Below are 25,855 nucleotides of genomic sequence, written 5' to 3'. Positions count from 1 at the left end.
TGGTTAGTGTTACCCTCACCACCAGGGGCCCCTGCGTCCCTGGCCAGCGAATTCCAGTCCTGGACAAAATCAAAAACCAAGGCGGACATCGAGTCCAAGTGCCCAACCCCCGCATGGTAGACTCTTTCTACTCTGGCCAACTCTTCATCCAGACCATCCTCTGTCTCCTGTACTCTCCTACACTAATGCATGCAAACTTGCATCCTGCATGAAAGTGCCCAGGGTTTTCCCTGTGTCTATGCAGGTTTTACCTGGGCCCAACTTAACTAGTAGCTTAGACTAGAGATAAGAGTGAGGGGAGTTAGTGATGGCAACAATCGCTGCCATGGCTGGCCAATCCCCTCCTAGCACACGATGCATGTGACCCTCTCCCTGCATGGCTATTTCCAGCATGACTAAGGCGTGATAGGCTTCGGCCTGAGACGCACTTAGGTCCCTCCCTAACCCGGACCCCTCCCAAACACACTTAGTTTTTAGTTAGGTAAAAAAAAAAAAAAAAAAAGGACACAGAGAGTTCTAGCTGCGCCCTGGTAGAGGACGGACGTGTCCCGGAGCAGCTCCAGCGGTCTTGCTTGCACAGTTGTTGATAGCACTTCTTAGTGCTATCGCGGCTGACAGCAGACGATCTTGAAAGGTGCCTGTGTGCCTAGTGCGCACAGGCGTTAACAGTTGTGCTGTACAGATTAAGTAAGTAAGGTATAGACGACCGACGAGCTCTGAGACACCCGGGGAGTTAGATCCCCTTCAGCCTAGCCTGAACCCGGCTAACTTAGTCCCGGGGGACGGTCAGTGGGTGCTCACGAGTGTGAGGTACTGACGTGAACTTTCATCATGGCGGACATGGAAGCGGCAATGCCCTCCCCTCAGGAGGACGAGACACAAGGCGACTGGCAGACAGTCGCCACAAAAAAGGTGAAGAGGTCGCACCACGAGATGGCGACCTCTCCCGCGACCGAGCAGGCGGGCCCCGCCCCTCCCCCCACTCAACAGCCACCCGCGGCAGCACCCAAGGCCCCGCGCGTGAAACCGCTGTTCGTGTTCTTAGACCAGGGACACCAATACCCGCGAGTCTACCACACGCTGAAGAACGCACTCACTGAGCATTTCACCTGCTCAAACCGCGGGAAGGACCAAATACTGGTTCACACAGCCACCATCCAGGAGTACTCGCGAGCGATCAAGGCCCTTCAGGCCATAGGCGCGCAGCACTCGGTACTGCTCCAGCACCACGAAGTACCGAAAAAATTCGTGCTGCGAGGTGTGCACCGCCACACGCCCTCGGACTTCCTCCAAGAGGAGTTCGCCGCCCTCAACCTCCCAGTCCAGAACCACTGGTTCCTGGAAAACAGGCAGAGACGCGAGAAGTGCGACGCACTCGTTATCGAGGTGCCGCAATCGTTTGACAGTGAAATAATTCAGTCTCTGCGCGAATTTGCTGGTATGCAAATCCGCGTAGATGACTACCGCCGCCCAAAGGGACCAGCCCAATGCAGTAGGTGCCAACGCTTCAACCATGTGGGGAAAGGCTGCTGCGCAGAGGTTGTGTGCAGGTGGTGCAGTGGCCCACACAGCGCAACCGACTGCCCTACTGGCGGACAGCAGGAGCACAAGAAGTGCGCCAACTGCAAGGAGCCACACTGCAGCAACTACAAAGGCTGCAGGGCCTACAAAACTGAGAGTCGTAGGCACCTCCCCCCCCCCCCCCAGGTCCGCCAGCAGCGCGAAAAACAATCCCGCCGCGACATGCGACAGAACCAGAGGGCTGCTGAACAGCCCCCCCCCCCCCCTCATCGGCGAGCACCACAGGGCCACCGTGGCCCTCCGAGACCCAACCCCTGGGGCCCTCAGCCCCCGACCTTTGGCCAGTATCTGGCCCAGGCCAGCGGGAGCAGGTTCGAACCCCTGCAGCACCACTGGGAGCCCAGCTACAATGAGCTGGACTACCCAGTCCTCGCAAACAACCCGTGGCAGCGCGAAAAGAGACAGCCCCAGACCAGAACGTTCAAAAAGAACGCCACTGGTCACAAAAACGGCAAGGTCAAATACCCCCAGCCCGCGGAGGACAGGCCCCACCAGCCTGCCCAGGACAAACTGCTGGCAGCCAAGACTGCCCCAGCAGCCCCGACAAGGCACACGCCCGCGCCCGCACAGCCACAGGCAGCTCCTGCGCCTGTGGAAACCATGGCGGTTGAAGAGGCCCCAGTGCAGCCAACTGCCCCGCCCGCGCCCCGCGAACAGCTGGCCCCGCAATTAGGTCTCGCGGACTTCATGAAAGTCCTGGAGCAATCCAAGACTTTCACCACCGACTCAAGCCTTGCAGCGACCATAATACCCATGTGTCAGCTCATGGTAATCTGGTGCGACCAATCTGTCCCTCTTGCGGACAAAATACAAGCCACAATGGGCTTCGTCCAAACCCTTGCTGCCAAGCTCAATGGCAGTAACTAATCTGGACCCGAGCTGTCACACAACTCTGGCCAATAGTCTAAAGTTACATTCCCTCCTATTCTGGAATGCACGCGGCATTAAAAATAAAATACCGGAACTAATAAACCATCTGGATAAATATAAAATAAAAATAGCTGCGATAAATGAAACGCACCTAACGCCGACAGATAGGCTGACTATACTGAATTATGTAATTCACAGGCGCGACCGCGATGCACGAGGCGGTGGAGTGGCTCTTGCTGTCCACACAAGTGTACAACACTCTGCTTGCCAGCTCCCCGACTTCCAACACCTCGAGGCAGTAGGAATCAATCTAAACATAAATAGACAACCGATTAAATTAGTCTCTATGTATGCTCCACCAGGTAGGTCCCTCGGCGAGGCGGATCTGGACGCTCTGTATGGGGCGGCCCCGAGCCTCCTCGCTGTAGGTGACATCAACGCAAAACACATTGAGTGGAACTGCAGGAGCACTACAGCGAACGGCAGACTACTCTACACCCACCAACTTAATAGAAATTACCATGTACATGCTCCCTCCGAGCCCACACATGACTCCGGCAGACTGAATGACATGCCTGATATTTTAGATATCGCCCTGAACAAACGTGTCAACACGGGATTCGAACTCGAGGTTGTACACGACATGTCATCGGATCATTTTCCAGTTCATTTGATATTCGATGGCGCCAACGTAAATTCCAACCCACCACGAAAAATCAGGGATTACAGAAATGCGGACTGGCAAGGATTTCAAAACTACCTTACAATAAATCTCCCTGATGCGACCGAAATAAACATTGAAAATGGCGATAATTTAAATTCCGCGATTCTAGAGTTAACAAACAAAATCCAGGATGGTATAAGCCAGTGCATCCCGGAAAAGGAGGTTAGGTTAGCACACGACGAGCTGCCAGAATACATCCGCAGCTTGATTTCACAAAAAAATCGACTGCGGCGTGAATACACACGGCGTCACACACAGCAGACGAAACGCCGAATAAATGAATTACAAACAGTCATTTCCGATGAAATTTCACTCTGGCGAAGCAGCCAGTGGGAAACAAAAATCGCAAGACTCGACACCCAGGACGGAAGCGCCTGGACAATGACAAAGCGAATTTTAAACAAATCTGATAAAATCCCGCCCCTCCAAACAAACAATGGCATAGTCTTCCAGCCACGTGACAAGGCACAAGCTTTCGCTGACACACTGGAAACAGCATTCCAGCCCAACATGCAGCCTTGCGACAGGCTATTCAAAGCGCAAATTTACCGCGAAATCCGTGTTAAATTGCGACAACCCACAATCTCTGCGCCTCTGCTCACACAGGCGCAAGAAATAAAGCGTGCTATCAAGAAAATGAAGCCGCGAAAAGCTCCCGGGAATGACGGCATTCAGGCTGTTGTTCTCAAACAACTCCCGAACGAAACACTAGAATATCTAGCCGAATGCATAAATGCAATGTTTAGGTTACATATTTTCCCCTCGCAGTGGAAAGAGGCTAGAGTTATAGTCTTCCACAAGCCAGGCAAAAACAAAACACTGCCACAGAATTACAGACCTATTAGTCTGCTAAGCACTGTGTCTAAAGTCGTGGAGAGTATTATACTACACAGACTGAAAGTACACATTCACGAGAATGACATACTGCCGAATGAACAGTTCGGCTTTCGCAGTACACATTCGACAGTGCATCAGCTAGTGCGCCTGACTGAGGAAATCACAAGCGCATTTAACGTACAAGACTACGTAGTTGCTACGTTCATAGATGTAGAAAAAGCCTTCGACAGAGTATTCCATGCGGGGCTAATCTACAAACTTTACCAAACAGGATTCCCGGACTGCTACATCAAGCTAGTCGCGTCATACTTAGCAGGCAGAACCTTTAGAGTATTTACTGAAGGAGCTCTATCTGACTTAAAACAAATAAGAGCAGGTGTTCCACAGGGAAGCATCTTAGGCCCTGTGCTATTTAATGTATATGTCAGTGACATGCCACGCCCCGCACACCGACTAGTAAAGCTGGGCTGTTATGCAGATGACACAGTGCTGTATAGCAGGTCCCACAACCTCCAGCTAGCTACCAATAGACTGCAAGTCGCGCTCACTGAGTTCGAACAATGGTGCACGACTTGGCGTATAAAAGTAAATACAACGAAATCAGAGATTATTGTATTTACTCGAAAAAATCTCCCGCCTGTAGAACACAGGCCGCAAATACGTTTGTTTGACGAACAAATACCGCATAAGGATGTAGTGAAATATCTAGGTGTTCACATGGATAGGAAACTACTCTGGCGCAATCACATTGACACTAGGAGAGCACAAGCGCAGGCTAGGATCAGTGCACTATATCCAGTAATGAGTAGACGATGCGGCAGTAAGGTTAAAACCGGCCTACTGCTGTACAAAGCTCTAATTCGCCCAATAATCACATATGCAGCCCCAGTCTGGGCAACAGCTGCCCCTACACACTTACTCAAACTACAGCGAATACAGAACAGGTGCATTCGAATCGCCACAGACGCCCCACGATACTGCCCTGTAGAAGCATTGCATCGTGAAACAGAGTCAGAGACTTTGCAAGACTTTTACACTCGTACAACACAAACTTTTTACGATAAATGCGTAAATAGTTTAAATCCACATATTTCCTCACTCGGAAATTATGATCCCGACGAAACACAAAAATACAAACGCCCGAAATCCATCCTGGCGCATCGACCACCGTAGTGGCCTGTGATTGGCTGGAGGCTCCGGCCAATCACAGCGCACCTGCGCTCCGCCGAGGCCCGACCCCAACAGCGCGGTTGCGGACTGGCGAGAAAATTCTGCTTAAGAATCGCGCAGTTTTACACTCGTATTTCTGGCAGCTCCAGACTTAGTATTAAGTATTTTAATTTTTTAAGACATAACTTCAAGTCCTAATATTAGCATTAAGTAATAAAATTCTGAACATGTGCCTGACCACGTCCTGGAGTGCAAATATGCAACATTGGACTAGCCAATGATTGACATGCTCAGGCTGGCAGCACATTGCGACTGAATTAAATCCCCCCCCCCCCCGCACCTGGCGACAACATGCTTTTTGGCCCATCGGGGCCCTAATGAATTTTTTGGCCCAGCGGGGCCCTAATTGATTTTTGGCCCATCGGGGTCCTAATGAATACACCAACACACAAATTCCCCACTCTCATAGGAATGTTTATTTTTTTTTTATTATTAAGTGAGCAGACTCACTATCGAAGAATAGGTGCCCGACCATGTGCCTGACCACGTCCTGCGGTGCAAATAATCAACATTGGACTAGCCAATGATTGACATGCCCAGGCTGGCAGCACAATGTGTCGGGCATACATGGCCGTGGTAACTGGGGCAACCTGGGTGCTGCGGCCATATAAATTATAGTTGTAAGATGTACCTTTCTTTTCTTTCAGCTAACCTGGCTGGCTGGCAGCCTGGCGGGAAACGACGAAGTCGCCCCCTAAAAACCAGTCATGACCAACACCCAAATGCGGACAAAAATGTCCAAGTGCCCGCCATTGCTTAGTAGATATTTTCTACTCTTCCAACTCTTCTTCCTGAGCCATCCTTCTATTCCTGTAGCCAACCCGCATGTAATTAATGCATGAAATTTTGCATCCCGCATGAAAGTGCCCAGGGTTTTCCCTGTGTCTATGCGGGTTTTACCTGGGCCCAACTTATCTAGTATTAGTCTAGAATAGTCAGTGAGGGGAGTTAGTCATGGCGCCAATTGCTGCCATGGCTGGCCAATCCCCTCCTAGCACACGATGCATGCACCCTCTCCCGCATGGCTAACCCCTGCATGATTAGAGCGTATAGGCTTCGGCCTGAGACGCACTTAGAGTCTGTCCCTAATCCAGACCCCTCCCAAAACACACTTAGTTTTAATTTAGGTTAGGAAAAATGAAAAAAAAAAAAACAGGACACATCCGTAGTGGGACATCTGTAGTGGGACATCCGTAGTGGGACAATTTCGTGCGTGCAGCCAGCGTTTATCGATTTATTAGACGTTGTCACGTCAAAAACCACTTCTGAATATTCGCTCTATGCCGATAGAAATGTCTTATATTTACTTCAAGTGCAAACAAATAAACAATATGAAATAACAGTAATGTCTACTGATTTCAACATAAATATTTACATTTATACTATTTACAAGTTCCTACTCGGAAGTGAATTTCCTCCAGTTGGATGGACGTTAGATATGTACCTAACTCCACTCGGCTTATCAGTTTTAGTAGTTCAGCTGGTTGCCCTCGGATGACCCTATAAAGACGGTGGGCATTGGCTGCCCGGTGTCCGTCTAAAGATGCGCGGAAACTGCGATAGCTCCAACACCTCGTGCCGACCTCTAACACCAGGTCCGGTAACGTCTGCACCGTGTTTAAGCTGCAGGTCCTGTGTGGTGGATCGGGGCAGCATATTACATATGGTGATTCGGAAACGTCCGCTCCGCCTTTATTTATTTCCTACAATTTTTCTCAAAGTCGGTGCATTACAAGCCATTCGGGTAGTTTAGGAACTGTTATGATGGAGGTATGATGATTTGAATTCATTCATTATACTGTAAGCAATTATCATGTCCACTTATGGATTTCATTCTTATTTTCAGTAATTTACTGTTTATCATAAATGATGACCAACCGAAAAATGATATTTAAAAATTACATAATATATTTTAACCAATTTGGCAACTTTTGGTTTCGTTTTTAAAACCCGGTGTTTGTATCGTTTCGAATGTCACGCGTTTGGCAACATTCATAATTGTTTCCTCGTGAATTTCGTTGTCAAACATAACCGAAATAATAGTAAAGATTTAAATTTCGTGAAATATTAAAATAAATAAATTTAAAATACGTTTGATCACAATGAATACTTTATTTTATCATAGTTGTATTTTTAATATCGCTTAGGAATCAGCATTGATTTAAGTTTCACAGATAAGTGTTATGGGGGTTTTGTGATATATTTGTGGGTTGTGCGTCCAATAAATGTGCACAGTTTCGATTTGTTAAGTGAAGTAGATGGTGATGGCATACAAAGTTTTCATGATATAAAAAATTAGTTAGCTAAAGGTTTTTATTTTTTAAAAAAATGTTCTGTGGTATAACCCCGAAAGGAAAAACTATTTTCCGAAGTTGGGTTATGGTCTCTTTCCCGACTCTTATCCCGAGTTTCGGAATCCTGTCCACCTGTTTATATATTATCGTGGTCCTGGACTATGGTGGTCGTTGGTACTGCTTGAGCTCAGCTAGGGTGCTGGCCGTCATGGCAGGGGTGGCAATGTTTCCCAATAAGAAGACTGGGTTTGTTACGAGAGCGCACAACAGCTCATACGAGCCCAGACCGTCACGGCTCCAGTGCCGGGACACGGCCCGACGCACTTGGACGCGTGACTGGAGACACGAAGTTGGACACATTCGCTAGCAGCAGTTCGCTCCCGCGGGAGGAACGTTAGGCTACACAATGTCTGACCTGCATGTTCCCGCCGTGGTTCCGCGACCACCCGGGTAAGGACAAGGAGCACTCCGTAGTGCGTTAGTGAGCGCACAGATGGCGCCTTGACGCCGTGTTACGCGTTAAGGGCTCTAGGGACGGATACATGGGCCCGGCCACCAGGGGCGCAGCCAGGGGGGGGGGGGGGTTAGGGGTTCAACCCCCCCCCCCCCCCTTAGCACCAAATCTTTAATTAATTTCTTATTCATCACTCAAACAAATTTCATAAAAAAATAATTAAAATTTTTACCATTACAATATTTAAATTTAAGTACCAAAAACTGCTAAAATAGCACTATGTTACACCTTAAAATCCAAATTTTCCCGGGGGAGGCCCCCGGACCGCCCGCTTTAATACTGGTGGGGGGGGGCATACATCTTAACACCCCCCATACACAAATCCTGGTTACGCCACTGCCGGCCACGACCTTGGTACCACAGTGTTACCCGAGCGGAAGTTCTGCTGGTTCAGGTTTGTTACGATATGCACTATGAATTACACTGGTATTAACAAACAGTTGGTGCCTACTATTTGCACTGGGCCCTGCACACAGAGAGGCCCGCTGTGCACAGTCTCTCCTAGGATCCACCTGTGGCGCTGCGATGGCATGCCGGGAGATGGCTGCAGAAGGATGATGCTGCACGCATGCTCACTGGGAGCCAGAGCTCCGGGGTCGGCTGTGAGGCTGGCACTACTCGCGAGCAGAGCTGCGGCGGGACACGTGGAGCTGCTGGCTGCTGCCTGGCCGCGGCCCGCGCCCAGCCCGAGGCTACGATCCGCGCGCGCAAATGCGGCGAGCCTGGGAAACGAGCCGAACTGCGCTCTGACTTATGGTCTTCCAATCATATGTCAGCATGCTTTACATTAATAAAATACGTAATGCAATTGAAATACTTATAAACAAATATCTAATAGAGTCAGGGCCGGCGCGTCCATATAGGCGAACTAGGCAACCGCCTAGGGCGACAAGTAGCTGGTGGCGGCGCAGAACGACACATAACTGCTGATATAATATGTTTAACGGTTATTGAAACTAGATGAAAATGGACTTTTGTAACAGTTTGGAATGTTTATATTGATATAAGAAATTTTTTAAAGTCCACGGTGACCTGTTTATAATTTGTAATAAGTAAAACTATAAATAAAACACAAGCTTGCTTACATTTGATTGTTGACAAAATCTTAGGCTTACGTGATGTATTTTGAGGAAAGGAAATTTATTTTTTGGGGTGTCCGGCCTAGGGCGCCAATTTACCTTGCACTGGCCCTGAATAGAGTATATATATTCATATTTTAGTATCTGTCTTCGGCGGATGGATGCATAGCACAATATTGACAGTTGCGCGGACAGCTATTGGGACAGCCATATTTTCGAAGTTTCTGAGACTATGCGCATCTCCGCTCCTTTCACGAAACCACTCATCCCAAATCAGTGGCGGATTCATAGGGTGGCGCAGGGGGCGCCCCCCCCCCCCCCCTTGACCAGGGCAGCCCAGCACCAAGCATGGTTCTTGGCAAGGGGAGGGCGTGCACCCGGCCGCCGATGTTATACAATACACATTCATACACTTACCTTTAACGACTTCATGTCTTGGAAACAGCTTGAACAAAGTTTTATTAAGCTTTGCATGTGACTAGAATCTTTAGATTTTCTGTAGTGATTTTGACATTTAGATACTACACAATTGGCCATTTTAACTACATATAGCACACACTTATGCACTAACAACAGCAAATATTCGGGCGAGACGTAAATGAAACGGATAGAGCTTGGAAAAACATCTCTGGCTGCATCCAAGCAACCAAGGTGACGTAACAAGGGAGTGTGTGGAAGAGGTAGACCTGCCCCCCCCCCCCCCTTGAGATTTTTCTGTATCCGCCACTGTCCCAAATGCTGTGTACCAAAAATAATTAAAAATGTGTTTTTTGAATGGATTTGTTGTTGTCGGAACGTTTGAGAAAGATAACCTGAACTGCAGTTACCCTGGGGAGACATGATCTCCCTGTGACGGGAAAGTGCGTGTTGTAAACACGCAGGTACAGCGGAGCGACGATCACCGCGCGGGTCCTGTGCGTGGAGCGCGGCCCGCGCCAGCGGCTCCGGTAATTCAATCACGCCATGCAAATGTCACGAGGTTTAAACAGCTCGCTACCCGCACATCACCCACCCTCTGCCATTCTGCCATTCTGCCATTCTGCCATTCCCGAGCCAGTGTCCCGCTCAGGCAGGCAGGCTGGTAGCAACACCCACGCGCTCCTTCGCGAGCAGGATTCCTCCACTAGTCTTGAGGCTTGTGCACCGCGTGTTGGCACCTATACTGAGACCTGCTTCCCACCAATGGCAATCAAAAGAAAGAAAATTTTCCGGGCTTTATGGCTAAGTTAAAACAGTTTGCCTAAATGTTTTTAATTGAGTTTTATAACTCATTTAGCACCTATAATTAACAAAATCAAAACCTTAAGTGTTTAAGATAATGTAATATTTATAAATAAACCTAGCTGTATGGTTTATATATATTTTTAATCACATCAAGATTGTAGAGTAATTTTACACAAAAGTTAAATGAATTTTAATTTAATCGTGAGCATACAATAAATAATAAAAATTTAAATTTTGTGTATTCTATGCTACTATTAAATAAATGTGAATAATTGGATTTTTGTTCTGAAGTGATGTGTTTAATATAGAACAAATTTGGATAAAATTTGAAAAACGGCTAGCTCATATCCTGCATTAACACGTAGGCTACATATATTTACGAAATTTACTCCACAGGAATTTGAAAAGGGTAAATGTTGTTTAGGAATATAAAATTATAGGAGGTTAATCATAAGACATAAATAATAAATAATACAGTTAGTACCACTAATCTGTGTCTACCAAGAAATGTTAGCAAAACTATGAAATAAGAGAACTGTAATACTCACTGTAAGTTTTCGTCGCAATTTTTTTTAATAATTGTGAACATCCACTGTGTACTTATAGTTAAATTTCATCGTTAAAGGGAGGTACCACACACTGCACACACTTAATTTTGCACTTTTACTCTTGTTAATTTACTACATGCCATTTCTTTGAAACTTACACACACCTGTGTTTACTTTTGTAAAATTTTAAAAAGTTTTTAAAAAATTTTAAATTTTAAAATATTTTTTAATACTTTTTAAACTTTCGCTAACATATCTTTACTTTTACACTTTTAATTAGTTTTACAACTTTTCCTTGAATATCCAGGATTTTACACTTACGTGCACTTTTGCACACAGTTGCACACTTCTGCATACTCTCTCAGTTTGTAGCATATTTTCGCAAACATCAGCACCATTTTGCACAGTTTTTTCTTTTGCAAACTTTTGCCCTCTTTCACAAATTTTGCATTATTTTGATTTTAATGTATACTTTTCGAAATTTTTGGGGTCTTTTCAATACGATGGAATAATTAGAATACTTTCTGCAAATGTTTGAGCACTTTCACTCATTTTCAAACACTTTGCTTCATTTAATTACATTATTGACAAATTTGGCATACATATCCATACTATTGCTTAATGTCGCAAAATTACTCAAACATTCCATAGGCTCTCATACTTGTCCATAATTTTAAATTATTTCGCATGCTTAAGAATATTTTTGCTTAGGGATGCTTAGTTTTTCCATGTTTTAGCAAACTTTGCATACTTTTCATAAATTTTGCACCATTTGTACACATTTAGAAAACTATTACATAAAAATATATATATATATTTTTTGCCAATTTTTACATACATGCGTATGCGTACATTCAACATTTTAACACACTTTTTAAATTTAAATTTTTTTAAAAAAATTATTTCATTTTTTACAAGCGTTTCCATTATTTTCTATACTTTTTGTCCTTCCTGTTACTTTTACGTTCTTGCACATACTACGCACAATTTGCAATTCTTCCTTATAGGTAGATTTCAAAGAAATACTACCTATTGTAGCCGTTATCATGGTGCGAATTTGGGAATTTTTTTATGGTCCACAGACCTCAAAACCATCGTCAACTCAAAAGTTTATATAAATATATATTTATATATCTATATTTATCACAAAATATTTTAACACGATAACTGTCACAATTTTCTACATATCCCTTCCAAACTGATACATAAAATATATTAGTGAAAATTTCGGTCGATTTTGTTAATGGGCAATATCCAACCAAAGGGGTAGAAAACAAAAGGTTTTTTTTTAAACAGGAAAATCGCTATAACATTTTATAGTTAAACTCACATCTTTTTGAACGTATTATAACTCGTCGGAGAAATGCCAAAATCTTTTGTCTGAATAAGTTAATGATGCGACCAACCATAACTGCAAGAGGTTGCAAAAACAAGGGTTAGAGGGGAAAAAATCCTAACTTCCTTCGTAGGCGTAACATTGAATTTGTTGGAAATTTATATTAATTTTATTATTTTAATACAAAACTTTTATCTATAACAATTTTTGATTAGACTAACTATCGACCCCTTGCAGCATGTAAGGTGTTAAAAAATGAGGGGTATAATTTTAAAAAGCATACCAAACTTGGTAGGTTCACTATCAAATCCTATTGAATTATTTTAATTCTTATGATTTTTACCTAAATCTTTTGTTTGAAACAATTTTTGATACAAAAAAACCATAACTGCAAGGGAGGGAAGTAACAAGGATAGAAATACAAAATGTCATTACTTTTTTTAATAGATCTACTTTCAAATACTTTATAATTTATTTTTAAACCCCTAAACGTTGGCTAAAAAATTTTTTGATGAAACGAACTATCGCCGTAATAACAGGAGTTGAAATTTAATATATATATATATACTTTCTTAGTATTAAAATCTTCGGAATTTATTAATAACCATGTTAATGTTACCTTAAACATATGTCCAAAAATTTTTTATAAACACGCATAAGTAAAAAGGGATTAAAAATAGTGTTTGAAATAAAAAATAATTTCATAACTACGGTAGGAGGCATAATATGAAATTCGTTAAGACATTCAATTCTGGATGTAATAAGTTAAAACTTTGAAAATATTTTCGCTGCATGGAACATGAGAAAATGTTAAATCGATCTTTTTTTTAATTATGGCGAACATATAAGATGGTATGTACACAAAATTAGTTCTTAAAATGTTCCGCGAGTTTTTAAAAGTTTCCAAAATATTTCCAGAGGAAATAGGTAATTCGAAACCGAACTAATCCTGTAGGCTGTAACGAAATATTTTTTTTGTAATACTGTAGTTTAATTTATATATTTACATACTTTTTTATACCATCGCATATTTTGCATAACATTTGTACAACTTAGGATTTTTTGCGTAATTTTGCACTTTTTGCTCTTATTAATATTTTAACATAATGATTTTTTTTTTCAGTGCGCAGTTTAAATCCTAACATGTATTCGTAATTGAAGCCATTTTTGTTTTGTTTTACCACATTCATTTAATATAACTATTCAAAATTCTTCGTTTATATTATGTGAATTGATCGTTGTAAAGACATTAAATTATCTTTAATTTAAAACAATTAATGACACAAATAGTATATTTTGTTTCCTCCTACAAATGGGTACTGGGTAGTGCCTAAGTGCCTGGGACCGCCATCTTCGATTGTGGCGTCACGGCCGACATCTATGATAATTTTGACCAGCATAATTTATAATTTTTCCTACTAATATTTTTAAAATCATAAAATTCCTTTTTTACTATTTAGAGGATAGAATTCCCATTTTGAAGGAAAATTTCGTTTTAAGTTTCCTCAACAAATCTGAAGAGGCCAATTTTCTCAAAATTTTCCTTAAATTTAAGCTAGTAATCTTAAAACGCCATGTCTGACCATGACCACTTACATGTAAATATACAAATTTCGGCCAAATAAATAAATATATATACATAGGTATACATATAAAACAATTATTTCCAATATTTAAATTCTTTCTTTATTGATTGCAGTCTTTAGTTCGATTCCCATCAAATTCACAGATAATTTTCGTATAAATAGTGTTTATTCCACGCCGGTGTCTAAACGATCTTATATAATATCAAGGAATACGTTTAGCTAACATTTTATTGAGAGAATTTAAAAAAACAATTTAGTTACAATAATCATAATGATATTTAATAACGCTGGCAATACTGGGGTTTACGCTCACTTGCTTCGACTGTAAAGAGACAAATCGTTACAATATTACTGTAAAAACTGCTAAAGGCTTAACATAAATATTTTGTAAAAGTCTTTTAAGAGCTTAATATAAAAACCAGTGAGCTGTGTTCATTATCTCAAAGTCATACACTCACACTCCCACCACTCGTCCAACCGGATGCTTCTCAATATCTTATCAGCCTTTGACAATCCGCCGCCAAGCGATAACTAAGCAGTTTCTTCTCCTACTCATTTGAGGTGAAACTAATTATCACACAGATACAATTTTTTTGTCTCTCCTTGCAGTATGTTATCGAAACATTCGTCAAGATGGACTCGTTATGTAAAAGATACCATGACCATGACTGCAAATGTGATCTGTGCGTATAGAGAAATTTAAGGTTTCCAGAAGTGTAATTTTCGTCCTACTATCAGCATGGACTAAGGCACGATAAAAGTCTCAATGGAGCGATTATTTTCCTAGACAAAGTTTATCTAAAAGCATGCGGGAAGGTTCCAGGTTAGGTGAGGACCTAAGCGTGTCTCAGGCTTGAAGTCAATAGACATGCGATAATTGCCATGATTGGTCGCCCTATACCTAAAAGATAGCTAAAAATGGCTGGTTAAAACCTGCATACACACAGGGAAAACTCTTGGGTGGGTCATGCGGTGATCAAATTACATACATTAAAGCAAGCAGCTTAAGAGTTGGGTGGGGCAGAAAGATTCAACCATGTGGAGGTTGAGAACTTCGGCCTTTCGGCCCGCATAAATTTTGTTGAGCATTCCTGGATTGCTTTAATAGAGGCGCATGCACCCCTGGGGGCAGGCGACTACTGCCGTCAGCCCGCTGGGATGCAAGTCAGCTGCCTGCAAAAATAAATTGGCTACTGCAAATATTCCTTTCCCCTAGCGCCGGAGCCGCGGGTAGGCCTGCGGGAATTCCTTGGCTCAGGTAAAAATTACAGCAGCAAACGGTAGCAAGGCAAGCCCTGCAAGCTACTAGTTCCTGGGACGATGGCCGAGGGAACACGTGCTCTCGACGGTGGGCAGACGAGCCAGTAAACTGGCTCGAGCTTCGGCGCACGGGGTTACAGGCAGCCCCGAGTTCCAAAATTCCCGGGACGGTTGAAGTACGCGCCGCTCCGTGCTGCCACTGGCAGCCTTGCATTGGCCCCGGCCGAAGTCCCCAGCTGTCTTTCTTCCGAGCTCCGAAGCAGTTCAGTCCCGTTGCACGGCTCCGCAAGTTCCAGACCGCTTCGCATCCAGGGCCGACGAAGCTGCTTCCTGGTGCGCGCCCATCTTCATCCGGGTTGCCTTTAACCGCCGATAGCCATTATGACTCCACCAGGCCGGCCAGCAGTCCACGGGCTGCTATTGGTTATCCACAGTCACCCCAGCGAGGTCGCTACTCTCGAGCTGGGATTCCCGTATCAGCCACCCGCAGTATGTGGTCGCTAGCTGATGGCACACCCTCGGTTAGCTTGCAAACCACCCACGCACTACCAGCCCTCGGTAACCGAGAAGGACGCAGGGCACATACAAGCCCACGGCCCGCGGAAGAGAGGCTTACACCCGAGAGACGACAGCGGCGCCCCTCTAATGCCAGGGTCACGGGGATTTTGGCTCCTTTCTTGAAACCCCCACCCCCAAATGCCCAATCCCCTCGACAACCTTGTAAATAATCAGCACATTTCTTTACTTCGACAATATTCGCATTCAAACGTCGGCCTCTTGAAAATATTTAATTCAAGATGGTCCTTCATGAATAAATTATTAAACATCAAAATCAATAGCCTATGTCTTGTACAATGGAGGGTGTTTGATCTTTGTGTGAGTATGATTTAAGAGAATCCATTGAGATGCCCTGACGAAGAATGCCATTTCGGCGTGCTTTGTCCCACAGGCCCTTGTCGCCGCGAGGGGTCTTGTGGGTCGACCTCTCGTTAGGTGCGCGGTCGCTCAGGGGACAATGTCGCCTCTCCAAGTATCGGCGCCGCTCTGGGCGCGAGGTACGCCGTCCGCCGGGAATCAATAGCCCGCCACTGTGTTCGCCGCCTCGCTCGCACGCAGTCGAGACACACGGAGAAGCCTGTTGGCTTCCTGGGCGTCTAGTGAGAGAAACTTCATTTCATTTGACTGTTTCTGACGACACTTAAATGGTCAAAGATAGTTCCTTCGGGCAATATGTTGTTCTTATAGGACTACGATTTTGGTGGTGGTAGGTTGACAATCGTAAGATTTGGCCATCTTGGACTCAAAATTCCTCTAAATTCCTCTCAAATGATTTCAAGTGACTCAAAATGCCTATAAATGTTTCTATTAGGAGGTATAATTTCCCGTTTTATTCCTCAAATATAAAAAAAATTCGTAATTGGAATACCTCAAAACTCTTTTTCCTTTGAAAGAACCCAATTTTCGAAAAGCGGCTTAAATTCCACATCTACAATATATCATAAGCCGCCGAGCAATGACCTTGACCTGACCAATAAATAGAAATTTTTTTAATGTTGACCAAAATATTAGAAAAAAAATAAAATATTGCTTACTTAAAATGTTTGAATACGCAATCCATCCCAGTACTCGGTAAAAGAACAGGTAAGAGTAAACATGTAATTTAATGTATAAAAAATAAAAAATACAGTATAACAACAATTTTCAAAACAATAAAAATTGTTTACGTCACTACCGCCGTCTTGGATTCTAGAAACGTTGCACTTTTCGTTAAGGCTGCCATCCTGGAAATACGATATTGTTATGCTAGTAAATAAAAAAAAATTAATAAATAAAAAATTATCAATCAATATACTGATTGATTCGATCAGTTCCTGTCCATGGTTCGACACTTTATGGATACAAAATTATGAAATAAAAAAATTATTCAATAAAAGCAGCATTTATTCTTGTATACTAGCCTCCAGTAAAACGATGATTACACACTGTCCATCATCTTGGAAGTTTGTATTTATTTAGCTAGTAATTCGGGAAATATTCCAAAAATCATAAAAAAAAAATCTGCTATTGATATAAGATTGTCTTAATAGATTTCCATTCTTGGTTTGATTCTCGGCCAGTGATATGAGTAACTAAAACTTAAAATACATTTTAATTTCTGTTTCTCATTACTTTTCATAAAGTTTATTTTCAGTCAGGTCAAGGCTAAGGTCAAGGTCAAGGTCATCCAAGATGGCCGCCCTGACGTCAGAGATGGACGTGACGTCAGAGCTCGGTCGGCGCCTGTGCCCGGAGGAACCAATACATAATACTTATCAGCAACAACGATGTTCGCCAAGACGACTGTCTGCAGCATAAGTAGTGAAGCGCACTATGTAAAATAAGCGCGGTTGCTCGTACACCTCAACTTAACGCTTTTCTGCTTATGCCACGTTTTTAATTAGACACTTGTTTCAACAGAAACATGTCCTGCCACAAAATCACGTTAAAATGTTTCCATAAGTTACTACTTTAAATAATACGTGATTATAAGTAATCACCGGCATGACAAATCACAAATGGTCATTATGTTGTCGGGACTTTAGTTTATTACTGACCATATTTCAATCAACTACTCCAAAACTCGTAGCCAGTCATTGCAAGGTACCCAGCTGAAAATACGTGAATCTACTAAACCAGGCGAGTATTAAAAGGTTACGCATCTGTCAATACCACTCGTACGCATGGCAGAGATAGATACACTGGCACTGCACAGGCTAGTCTCAACCAGTGGGATCTTACTGTAAAAAGATTCTCAGATGTTCTCTTTACCTAGTTTCGCGTGACTGAGAGTTCCGCAGTGCTGTCCAGTGCACCGCTCGTGAGGTCGCCATGCCTCGCCGATCGCCGGCCCTCACGTCCGTCTTCTATCAGCCGCAGCCCTGCTCTCTCTCTCTCTCTCTCTCTCTGTCTGTCTGTCTCTCTGTCTTTCTTTCCTCACGGCGAACCACTCGCGGCACTGTCGCGCGTGACGTCACTCGCCACGACGGTCGCGCTTCCAAGCGGCAGTTGCATGAAACAACGAACTCGCTAACGTAAAATACTAAAACTTAAAAATTAGACTTTCAATAAAACCAAAAAAAATTAAAAAAAAATGAATTAGTACACAAAATGGCAGCACAGGGTAAAAGAAGGCTTTTGTTAAGGTTTAAAAAAACTGGGGTTTGTGTAGGAGAAACACGAATAGAAATACGGAGGTGCGACTGTTTAACTTTAGCCTGGCCTTGGTGATCACCAAACTGTTTAGCCATGGGCGACGATATCCGCGACAACGGCTGCGACAGGGTTGCAATATGAGCCATATTACTGACATCGCATGCTCCTCCTGTCGATGCAGGAACAGTATATCAATGACGACATGCTTGTGTCATTTTACGTTTGATCGTCTTGCAAAGTACTTCACAGATCGTAACAGGTGTGAAAAAGTATTGCCACATCAAGTTAGGTGCATGGATCAACTGCGTAAGTAGATGAAGAGACTATTAATTAGATGATGGCTGAGAATACTTAATGCGTATCACCATTTGTACAACATAATCTTTAAATATATTACAATATTTCGGACTCTAAACATCCCTTTTTTAGCAAAACATATTTATTTTTGCGTGTTACCCTATATAGGCTCTAGTTACGCCTATCACTGTCTCACTGACTCTGTAACGCTAAAAAGATATGTATACCTTTGAGACAGGCGTATCATAAAGTACAAATATTAGCCTACACTACAGAGTGGTGTATAAAAAAAATGGAGGTGTAACATTAGAGTTACATTTGAAATACAACTATATAAGCAGAACACGCCTTAATTAAAAATAAAGTGTTTGTTATATTCATCATTTTTCAATGGGCGCCTTAGGTGGCTTACAAATAACTATTTTAAAAATTAATAAAAAGACATATCACAGAAAGTTTAGCTCTAAACGAAACACGGTTAAAATTTTAACATTTTTGCAAATCTGAGTTTGAGTCTATGGGAATATTTTGATTAAATTTTGAATTTTGTACTTGTGCCCTTTTGAAAATCTATGATTTTATTTTTAAATTATGTTCATATAATTAAACTTTATAATTTCATTCAAAATCGTCGGTAATTCAGTTTTTAATGTGTATATACATATATGTTTGAATGACCGAAAATATTTTTGACAGATTTGCTTTTTTGTAGTTACGCCCTTTTGAAATTTAATATGTTATTCTTCTGTGGTCACTTAATTTCTTGCTGTTAAAATTATCGGTAAATAGCACAAATACATATATGTATATAAATAATTTTAAGTTACACTATATTAAAAAATATATCATTTTTAAACATAGTACGTGCATATAAAATTAAAGTGTTCTTGTTAGTCATAATTTTTCAATGAGCGCCCCAGGCGCCTTACAGCTTCCTAGTATAAATACAAGTTTTGAATTTATAATTCCCCTAATATATTGATAAATCTTACCGAACGGAAATGATCGACTACAGGCTCTATGGATATTTGGATTCAGTCTCCTGCGTCATTGTGGTCGTGGAGAAACTTTTTCGCATAGCAGTTGAGAGACCTGTTTTAGTAAACAGAAATGTCGACGTCCGTCAATCACGATTCTCCTGATTGTTCTTCGTGTTGAACCGCATGTTCGACGTGGTCTAGTGGCAGGTAACTTGCCTGCGACTCGCGCGCGGAGCAATGACGACGCTACCCCCGCGCGACGCGCCTGCAACCTCCCGGCGACCGGCCCGGCGGCCCAGCTGAAACGAAGGAACCCGAGGCAGGACGCGCCCGCACGATGAAGGGAAGCCTATGATGCACATAAAGTTCTGCCATTCCCGATTACACCCGAAGAATTCACCTTCGGCCAACCTCGGGTCTATTTATATATATATATTTATATTTCTCTTTTTTTTTAATGTAGCTATACTAACCTAACTAACCGTCCACAGTGTTTTAATGTAGCTAACCTAACCGACCACTTTTAACATTTGGATTCATTTTTCCTGCGCAAAAATGAAACAATTCCCGAAGTTGGCCGAAGGTGAATTGTTCGGGTGTAATCGGGAATGGCAGAACTTTATGTGCATCTTAGGTCTCCCCACGATGAAACTTTGTCGCCGAGCTTGCACTGGTCCGAGGGTCCGAGGCGGCGTCGCAGATTTACGGCGCGGGCATGCGTCACGGGTAACGGCCGCAGATGCCCCGCGGCCTCGCGGCCCAGGGAAGAACGGGCGGGCTGGTAACTAATGTGCCGAGGAAGAGATGAAAAGAAGAGGTGGCGGCTTTATGCGGCCGTGACCGGCGGCAGGGGCGCAGGCGCTAAATCACGCAGGGCCGCTCGGCAATGCAGAAAGATCTGCTGACACCAGGCGTGTAGCGGGGGGGCAGGGGGTCAGCTCGCCAGACGCCACGCGTCCACTCGGCCGGGCCCGCGCAGCCGCGAGGAACAAGTACAATGGCCTGCGGAGGCCGCGGGAGGTTAGCCGAGGGAGGGGGAAATGAATGTCTGCGGTGGAGACGTGCCGTGGCTAACGAGAGAGCGCGTTAGCCCGGTCGTCCTGGTCGCAAACTTGGCGCTCACACGCATTCTTCTTTTCTTTTATTTTTGCTGCCGCTGTCAAGACTGTTTAGTTCAGCGGGCACGAACGAAAATGTGCTCGCGAAGAAAGAAAAGTTTTGCTTGGAATAATGTTTGTTAAAATAAAATTGCAGAAAATTATGTAGATAAAGTAGCATGGCAGCTGAAACCAAATATTATTTCAGCATGACAGGAAAACATTAAAAAAAGGGGAATGTGAAATAATAAATTTTCTCCAAAATAGGTTAGACTTTAAATCGTCAGATGTAAAGCAACTAAATAAAAATATGTTAATTTATATTAAATAATCATACATTGGAAAAGATACACGAACTCGATCTCTTTGTTTTCAGCAATTGCTTAATAGAAATGTACTAATTTATGTACAAAAATAAACAAATCTTTAAATGATTCTCTTCTCAAGAATTCACAAAAAATTATTATTAATAATAATTAATACGTATAAAAACCTAGAAGTCCAGCTTTAAAAATTACTGAATTATTTGTTAACATATTATAAATGCTAATTTTATAAAAAAAAGAATATTATATTAGTTGGAAGTTTTAAAGTTGTAAGAGATTTGTATTGGTTCCATAAAACCTTGTTCAAATTTATCCAAACTCAATATATCATTTTTCTGTATTTTTATGAGATATGCTGTAGATGAACAAAATGTTATCTGTGTTCTGAAAGCTATTTCTTGGGCACTAGAATCCTCCGTGACTTTGATCGCTTACGCGAAAAGTTTATTAGGAAAGAGTCGTGGGTTCGACTTCAACCCCCCGAGACTCTAAGATTTGTGAACAAAATGTAATATCCAGGTGCTTTGGAGCCTACCGTAGTCTAGAAGTTTTCAAAACAAAGAGTAACCATTGAATAATTACGTAGTTCTAGGAAGTCAACACAAACGTAAGGTTAGTTTTATAATATCTCCAATCTTAAGCTTTAAATAATCTTTATCTTTATATATATATTTCTTGTATGCGTGTGTATGTCACTGAACTCCTCCTAGACGGCTGGACCGATTTTGATGAAATTTTTTGTGTGAGTTCACGGGGATTCGAGGATGGTTTAGATTCACAATTGGATATTTTATCTCGATTCTGAGTTAAGAAAAAACTAAAAAAAAACACGCTTTAAAAGCAAAAAAACTAAGCATTGTTGATAATTAGCCTCCATGGCAACGGGCTTTTGTATTGTTGTTGCCTTCTGCGTAAACATGAGAAAGGTTTTTGGTAACGGCAGTGGCGTGCCCAAGAGGAGGGGTATGTATAATGAGAAGATACAAAATGTCCAGCGTAGAAATACTTACCGCCATATGTACATTTGGGCAGGACAATGTCTGTCGGGTCCGCTAGAAAGATATATAGATATATATGTAGAAAGATATATAGAGATAGAGATATAAATAGAAAGATAGAGAGAGTTATAGAGATATACATAGAGGGATAAAGAATTAGAGAGATGAAGAGAGATGCTTAGTATACGTTTAAAAAATTGATTGAAGCATTGCAACGCATGCCGGGCATTATCTAGTATATCTTTATATATATATTTCTTGTGTGCGTGTGTATGTCACTGAACTCATCCTAGATGGCTAGACCGATTTTGATGAAATTTTTTGTGTGAGTTCACGGGGATTCGAGGATGGTTTAGATTCATAATTGGATATTTTATCTCGATTCTGAGTTAAAAAAAAAATTAAAATTGAAATGTGTGTCATAGATATACAAAGTGTTAGTGTCATTCCTCTATGTCTGCCGAGCAATAGCTTTCAAGCCATTACGTTACGTTTTGCTATTGTAAGGAACTAAGTAGAGAGTAAGAAAAAAATAGCTCTTGACAGTTTGTAGTGTCGCCATATTTGTTTCAATTTTCAATACCGTTTTTGTATATTACAATTTAAATTGCAGAAAAAAATCATGTTTCATAGACACATAAATAGTGAGTTGTCATTTCTCTATGTCCACGAGGTCTCGCCGCGTTATTTTCTCCTTGGGGCGAACCCGTCCGCTTGATTAAATAAACAGGTTTTATCGTTGAACGTTTTCATGATATATTTCATGAAAATCTGCTCTTATAAAAAAGTTAGTTTTATAGACATTGAATAGGTGTCCTCTCTCTCTCTCTCTCTCTCTCTCTCTCTCTCTCTCTCTCTCTCTCTCTGAAGATCAATCTATGAATCGTTACAAATTTATTTCCTTTATTTATTTAGTTTGATTTGATACAATATGATTTCACTAAAAATCAATTTCTACCCCTTCCTATTTTCATTTCCACATTACGAAGTGTCACTTCTTCCACGCGGAGGGACTCCACGCAATATTTTTGCATGCGATTAAAAACTATTTTTTAATGATGCCAAAGAAGTATAACTTCACATGCGCGTACCTAAGTACACGCACCCATTTTTTAAATTTAATTTCTTCTATATATATTTTACCTCCCTACCTAGGGCACTCATAATTCTTTGAAATTTCACGTGTATGTTTTCAATGTCATTCGAGTTGTACAATTATTTTTTTGTCAAATTGGTCATTATTTATACTTTGTTTCATTTTGGAAACATACGTATTTGAGGTATTATGACAAATAAAAAAAATTAGTTTCACTAACATTCTTAGGTTTTTATTGTGTGGATAGTTTAAAGTTTAATATTATGTAGGTACATAAATTCTTAAACTTATAAATTTCTTCGAAATTTATTCATAGGTAGGTAGGGCCTACTAATATTTTGTATTAGTCAATATTGTTATTTTTTTTACATTACCTACTTATTTGCAATGAGTTTGTTTTAGTGTTTATAATTTATCTGCTGAGCGTCAAGAGTCTTAGGGCTGCTGAGACCGAAGACCAGAAATATTTATCAATTATGTAATATATTGTTGAAAAATTTGAATTTAACTATTTCAGGAAAAATGATTTTTTTTATTAATTAGTATAGTTACCTGTAATTGCCATCTTCCTTTATTTCATAATAAACATTATGTTTGGTTAAGTGTGAGATAATTTTATTTATGTATGTTTTAATTTCATTTAATATATTAAATATATATATATTCTTACCTACCTACTTCTATTAAATTTCAGGCGGATGTTAATATTGTCATTCCAGTTGTATAAATTTCAGGAAAGTTGATTTTTTTATTAATTAGAATAGTTATGTGTAATTGCCATCTTCCTTTACTTCATATTAAACATTATGTTTGGTTGAGTGTGAGATAATTTTATTTATGTATGTTTTAATTGCATTTCATTTCTTATATATATATATATATATATATATTCTTACCTACCTACTTCTATTAAATTTCAGGCGGATGTTAACATTGTCATTTCAGTTGTATAATTTTTTTGTCAAATTAGTTGTTATTTATACTTTTTGTTTCATTTTGGACTATGTTTTTTTTATACTTAATTCAAAGATTTGTGGTGTGTACAGGGAGTGATGTCTCTATTGATTTCTATACTCCTTTGGATAAGCGGAATATTGCCACCACAGTTTTACATATAAAGAAATCCTACAAATGTTTTAAACATTATGACAAATAAATATAGTTTCACAAATATCCTTAGTTTTTTTTTGGTGTGTATAGTTTGAAGTTTAATATTATGTATGTACGTAAATTCTTAAACATAGAGTTTTTTATTAATTTATTTAGATAATTATTAATAGGTAGGTAATGAGCTTTCTATTTGTCAATATTGTTATTATGGTAGATAGGAGTACAGTAAATGCCTACATTCTTATATTCCTCTATATCTCTTTCGATTTGGAGTGTTTCCGAGCCATTCGGGGTCCTCAACGTCAACCCTCCCCCCCCCCCCCCAAGGTGGTTAAAGCCCCAAAATTACGAAAGTTTAAAAAATTTCAAAAATCTATCTCTTTCGATTTTAAGTGTTTTCGAGCTATTCAGGGTCCTCGAACCCCCCGCCCCCCTCTGGGAACAAAGCCCCAAAATTTCGACAGTTTCAGGAATTTTAAATATCTATTCTTTCGAGATGGAGTGTTCCAAACCATTCGAGGTCCTGAACATCCACTTTCCGCAAAAGTGAAAGCCCCAAAATTTCGAAAATAAGAATAAATATAAATTGGATGTTGGCATGTATGTCGTCGATAAACTCTTACACAGTTTGACCGATCGCCATGAAAGTTGGCATATCGAGGTGTTTTTTATCATGGAGAAGGTTTTTATGCCAACAATTTTTTTTGTAACTCGCCGCTAGATGGCGCTGTAGCGCATCAACTTCTAAACCTTTCAACCGATCGCCCTGGGTAAATAGAAAACCATAGGTCACAGATAAACAAACAGTAATTATGTGTCATTTCTTAATGTCCACCACACTGGACATATCGCTATCCATTTTGCTGTAACTCGCGGACAATATATCACCGGGTGTTCAGCCCGGGCAAAGCCAGGTACTGCAGCTAGTATATATATATATTTATTGTGTGCGTGTGTATGTCACTGAACTTCTCCTAGACGGCTGGACCGATTTTGATGAAATTTTTTGTGTGAGTTCACGGGGATTCGAAGATGGTTTAGATTCACAATTGGATATTTTATCTCGATTCTGAGTTAAGAAAAAAATAAAAAAAACACGCTTTAAAAGCAAAAAAACTAAGCATTGTTGATAATTAGCCTCTATGGCAACGGGCTTTTGCATTGTTGTTGCCTTCTGCGTAACCATGGGAAAGGTTTTTGGTAACGGCAGTGGCGTGCCCAAGAGGAGGGGTATGTATAATGAGAAGATACAAAATGTCCAGCGTAGAAATACTTACTGCCATATGTACATTTGGGCAGGACAATGTCTGTCGGGTCCGCTAGAAAGATATATAGAGATATATGTAGAAAGATATATAGAGATAGAGATATAAATAGAAAGATAGAGAGAGTTATAGAGATATACATAGAGAGATATAGAATTATAGAGATAAAGAGATGCTTAGTATACGTTTAAAAAATTACAAAAAAAAATGATTGAGGCATTGCAACGCATGCCAGGCATTATCTAGTATATGTATAGTTTTCTTAAGAAAATAATTGTAGTTACAAGAGATTCCGAAGTCAGCGCAGTAAGCAATATTTGTCATATTTGTATAATGTGCTAAGCTATTGATTATTTTGATAATGAAGTTATGTGGAAAATAACCAGTTTGTATAATAACGTAAATGTAAAT

The 25,855-nt window shown here is 41.2% G+C and overlaps 1 protein-coding gene across 6 annotated transcripts in view; it reads right to left on the bottom strand.

Annotated features, from left to right (window-relative positions):
* LOC134531644 (uncharacterized) overlaps positions 1–25,855 on the bottom strand; it is a 784,236-nt gene that overhangs the window by 494,754 nt on the left and 263,627 nt on the right. Inside the window, exon 1 of one of the 6 annotated variants that reach the window (XM_063367413.1) lies at positions 8,563–9,017. The exons of the other annotated variants lie outside the window; for them this stretch is intronic. Within the exon in view, the coding sequence (XP_063223483.1) occupies positions 8,563–8,620 (58 nt within the window). The 5' untranslated portion in view covers positions 8,621–9,017. Of the gene's footprint in view, positions 1–8,562; positions 9,018–25,855 lie in introns of those variants that run through there. 6 annotated transcript variants of the gene reach the window in all.

The sequence above is a fragment of the Bacillus rossius genome, chromosome 5 (assembly GCF_032445375.1).
Source record: "Bacillus rossius redtenbacheri isolate Brsri chromosome 5, Brsri_v3, whole genome shotgun sequence".
In the NCBI taxonomy this organism is placed as follows: Eukaryota; Metazoa; Arthropoda; class Insecta; order Phasmatodea; family Bacillidae; genus Bacillus; species Bacillus rossius.
This window is presented reverse-complemented; position numbering and strand designations above follow the sequence as displayed.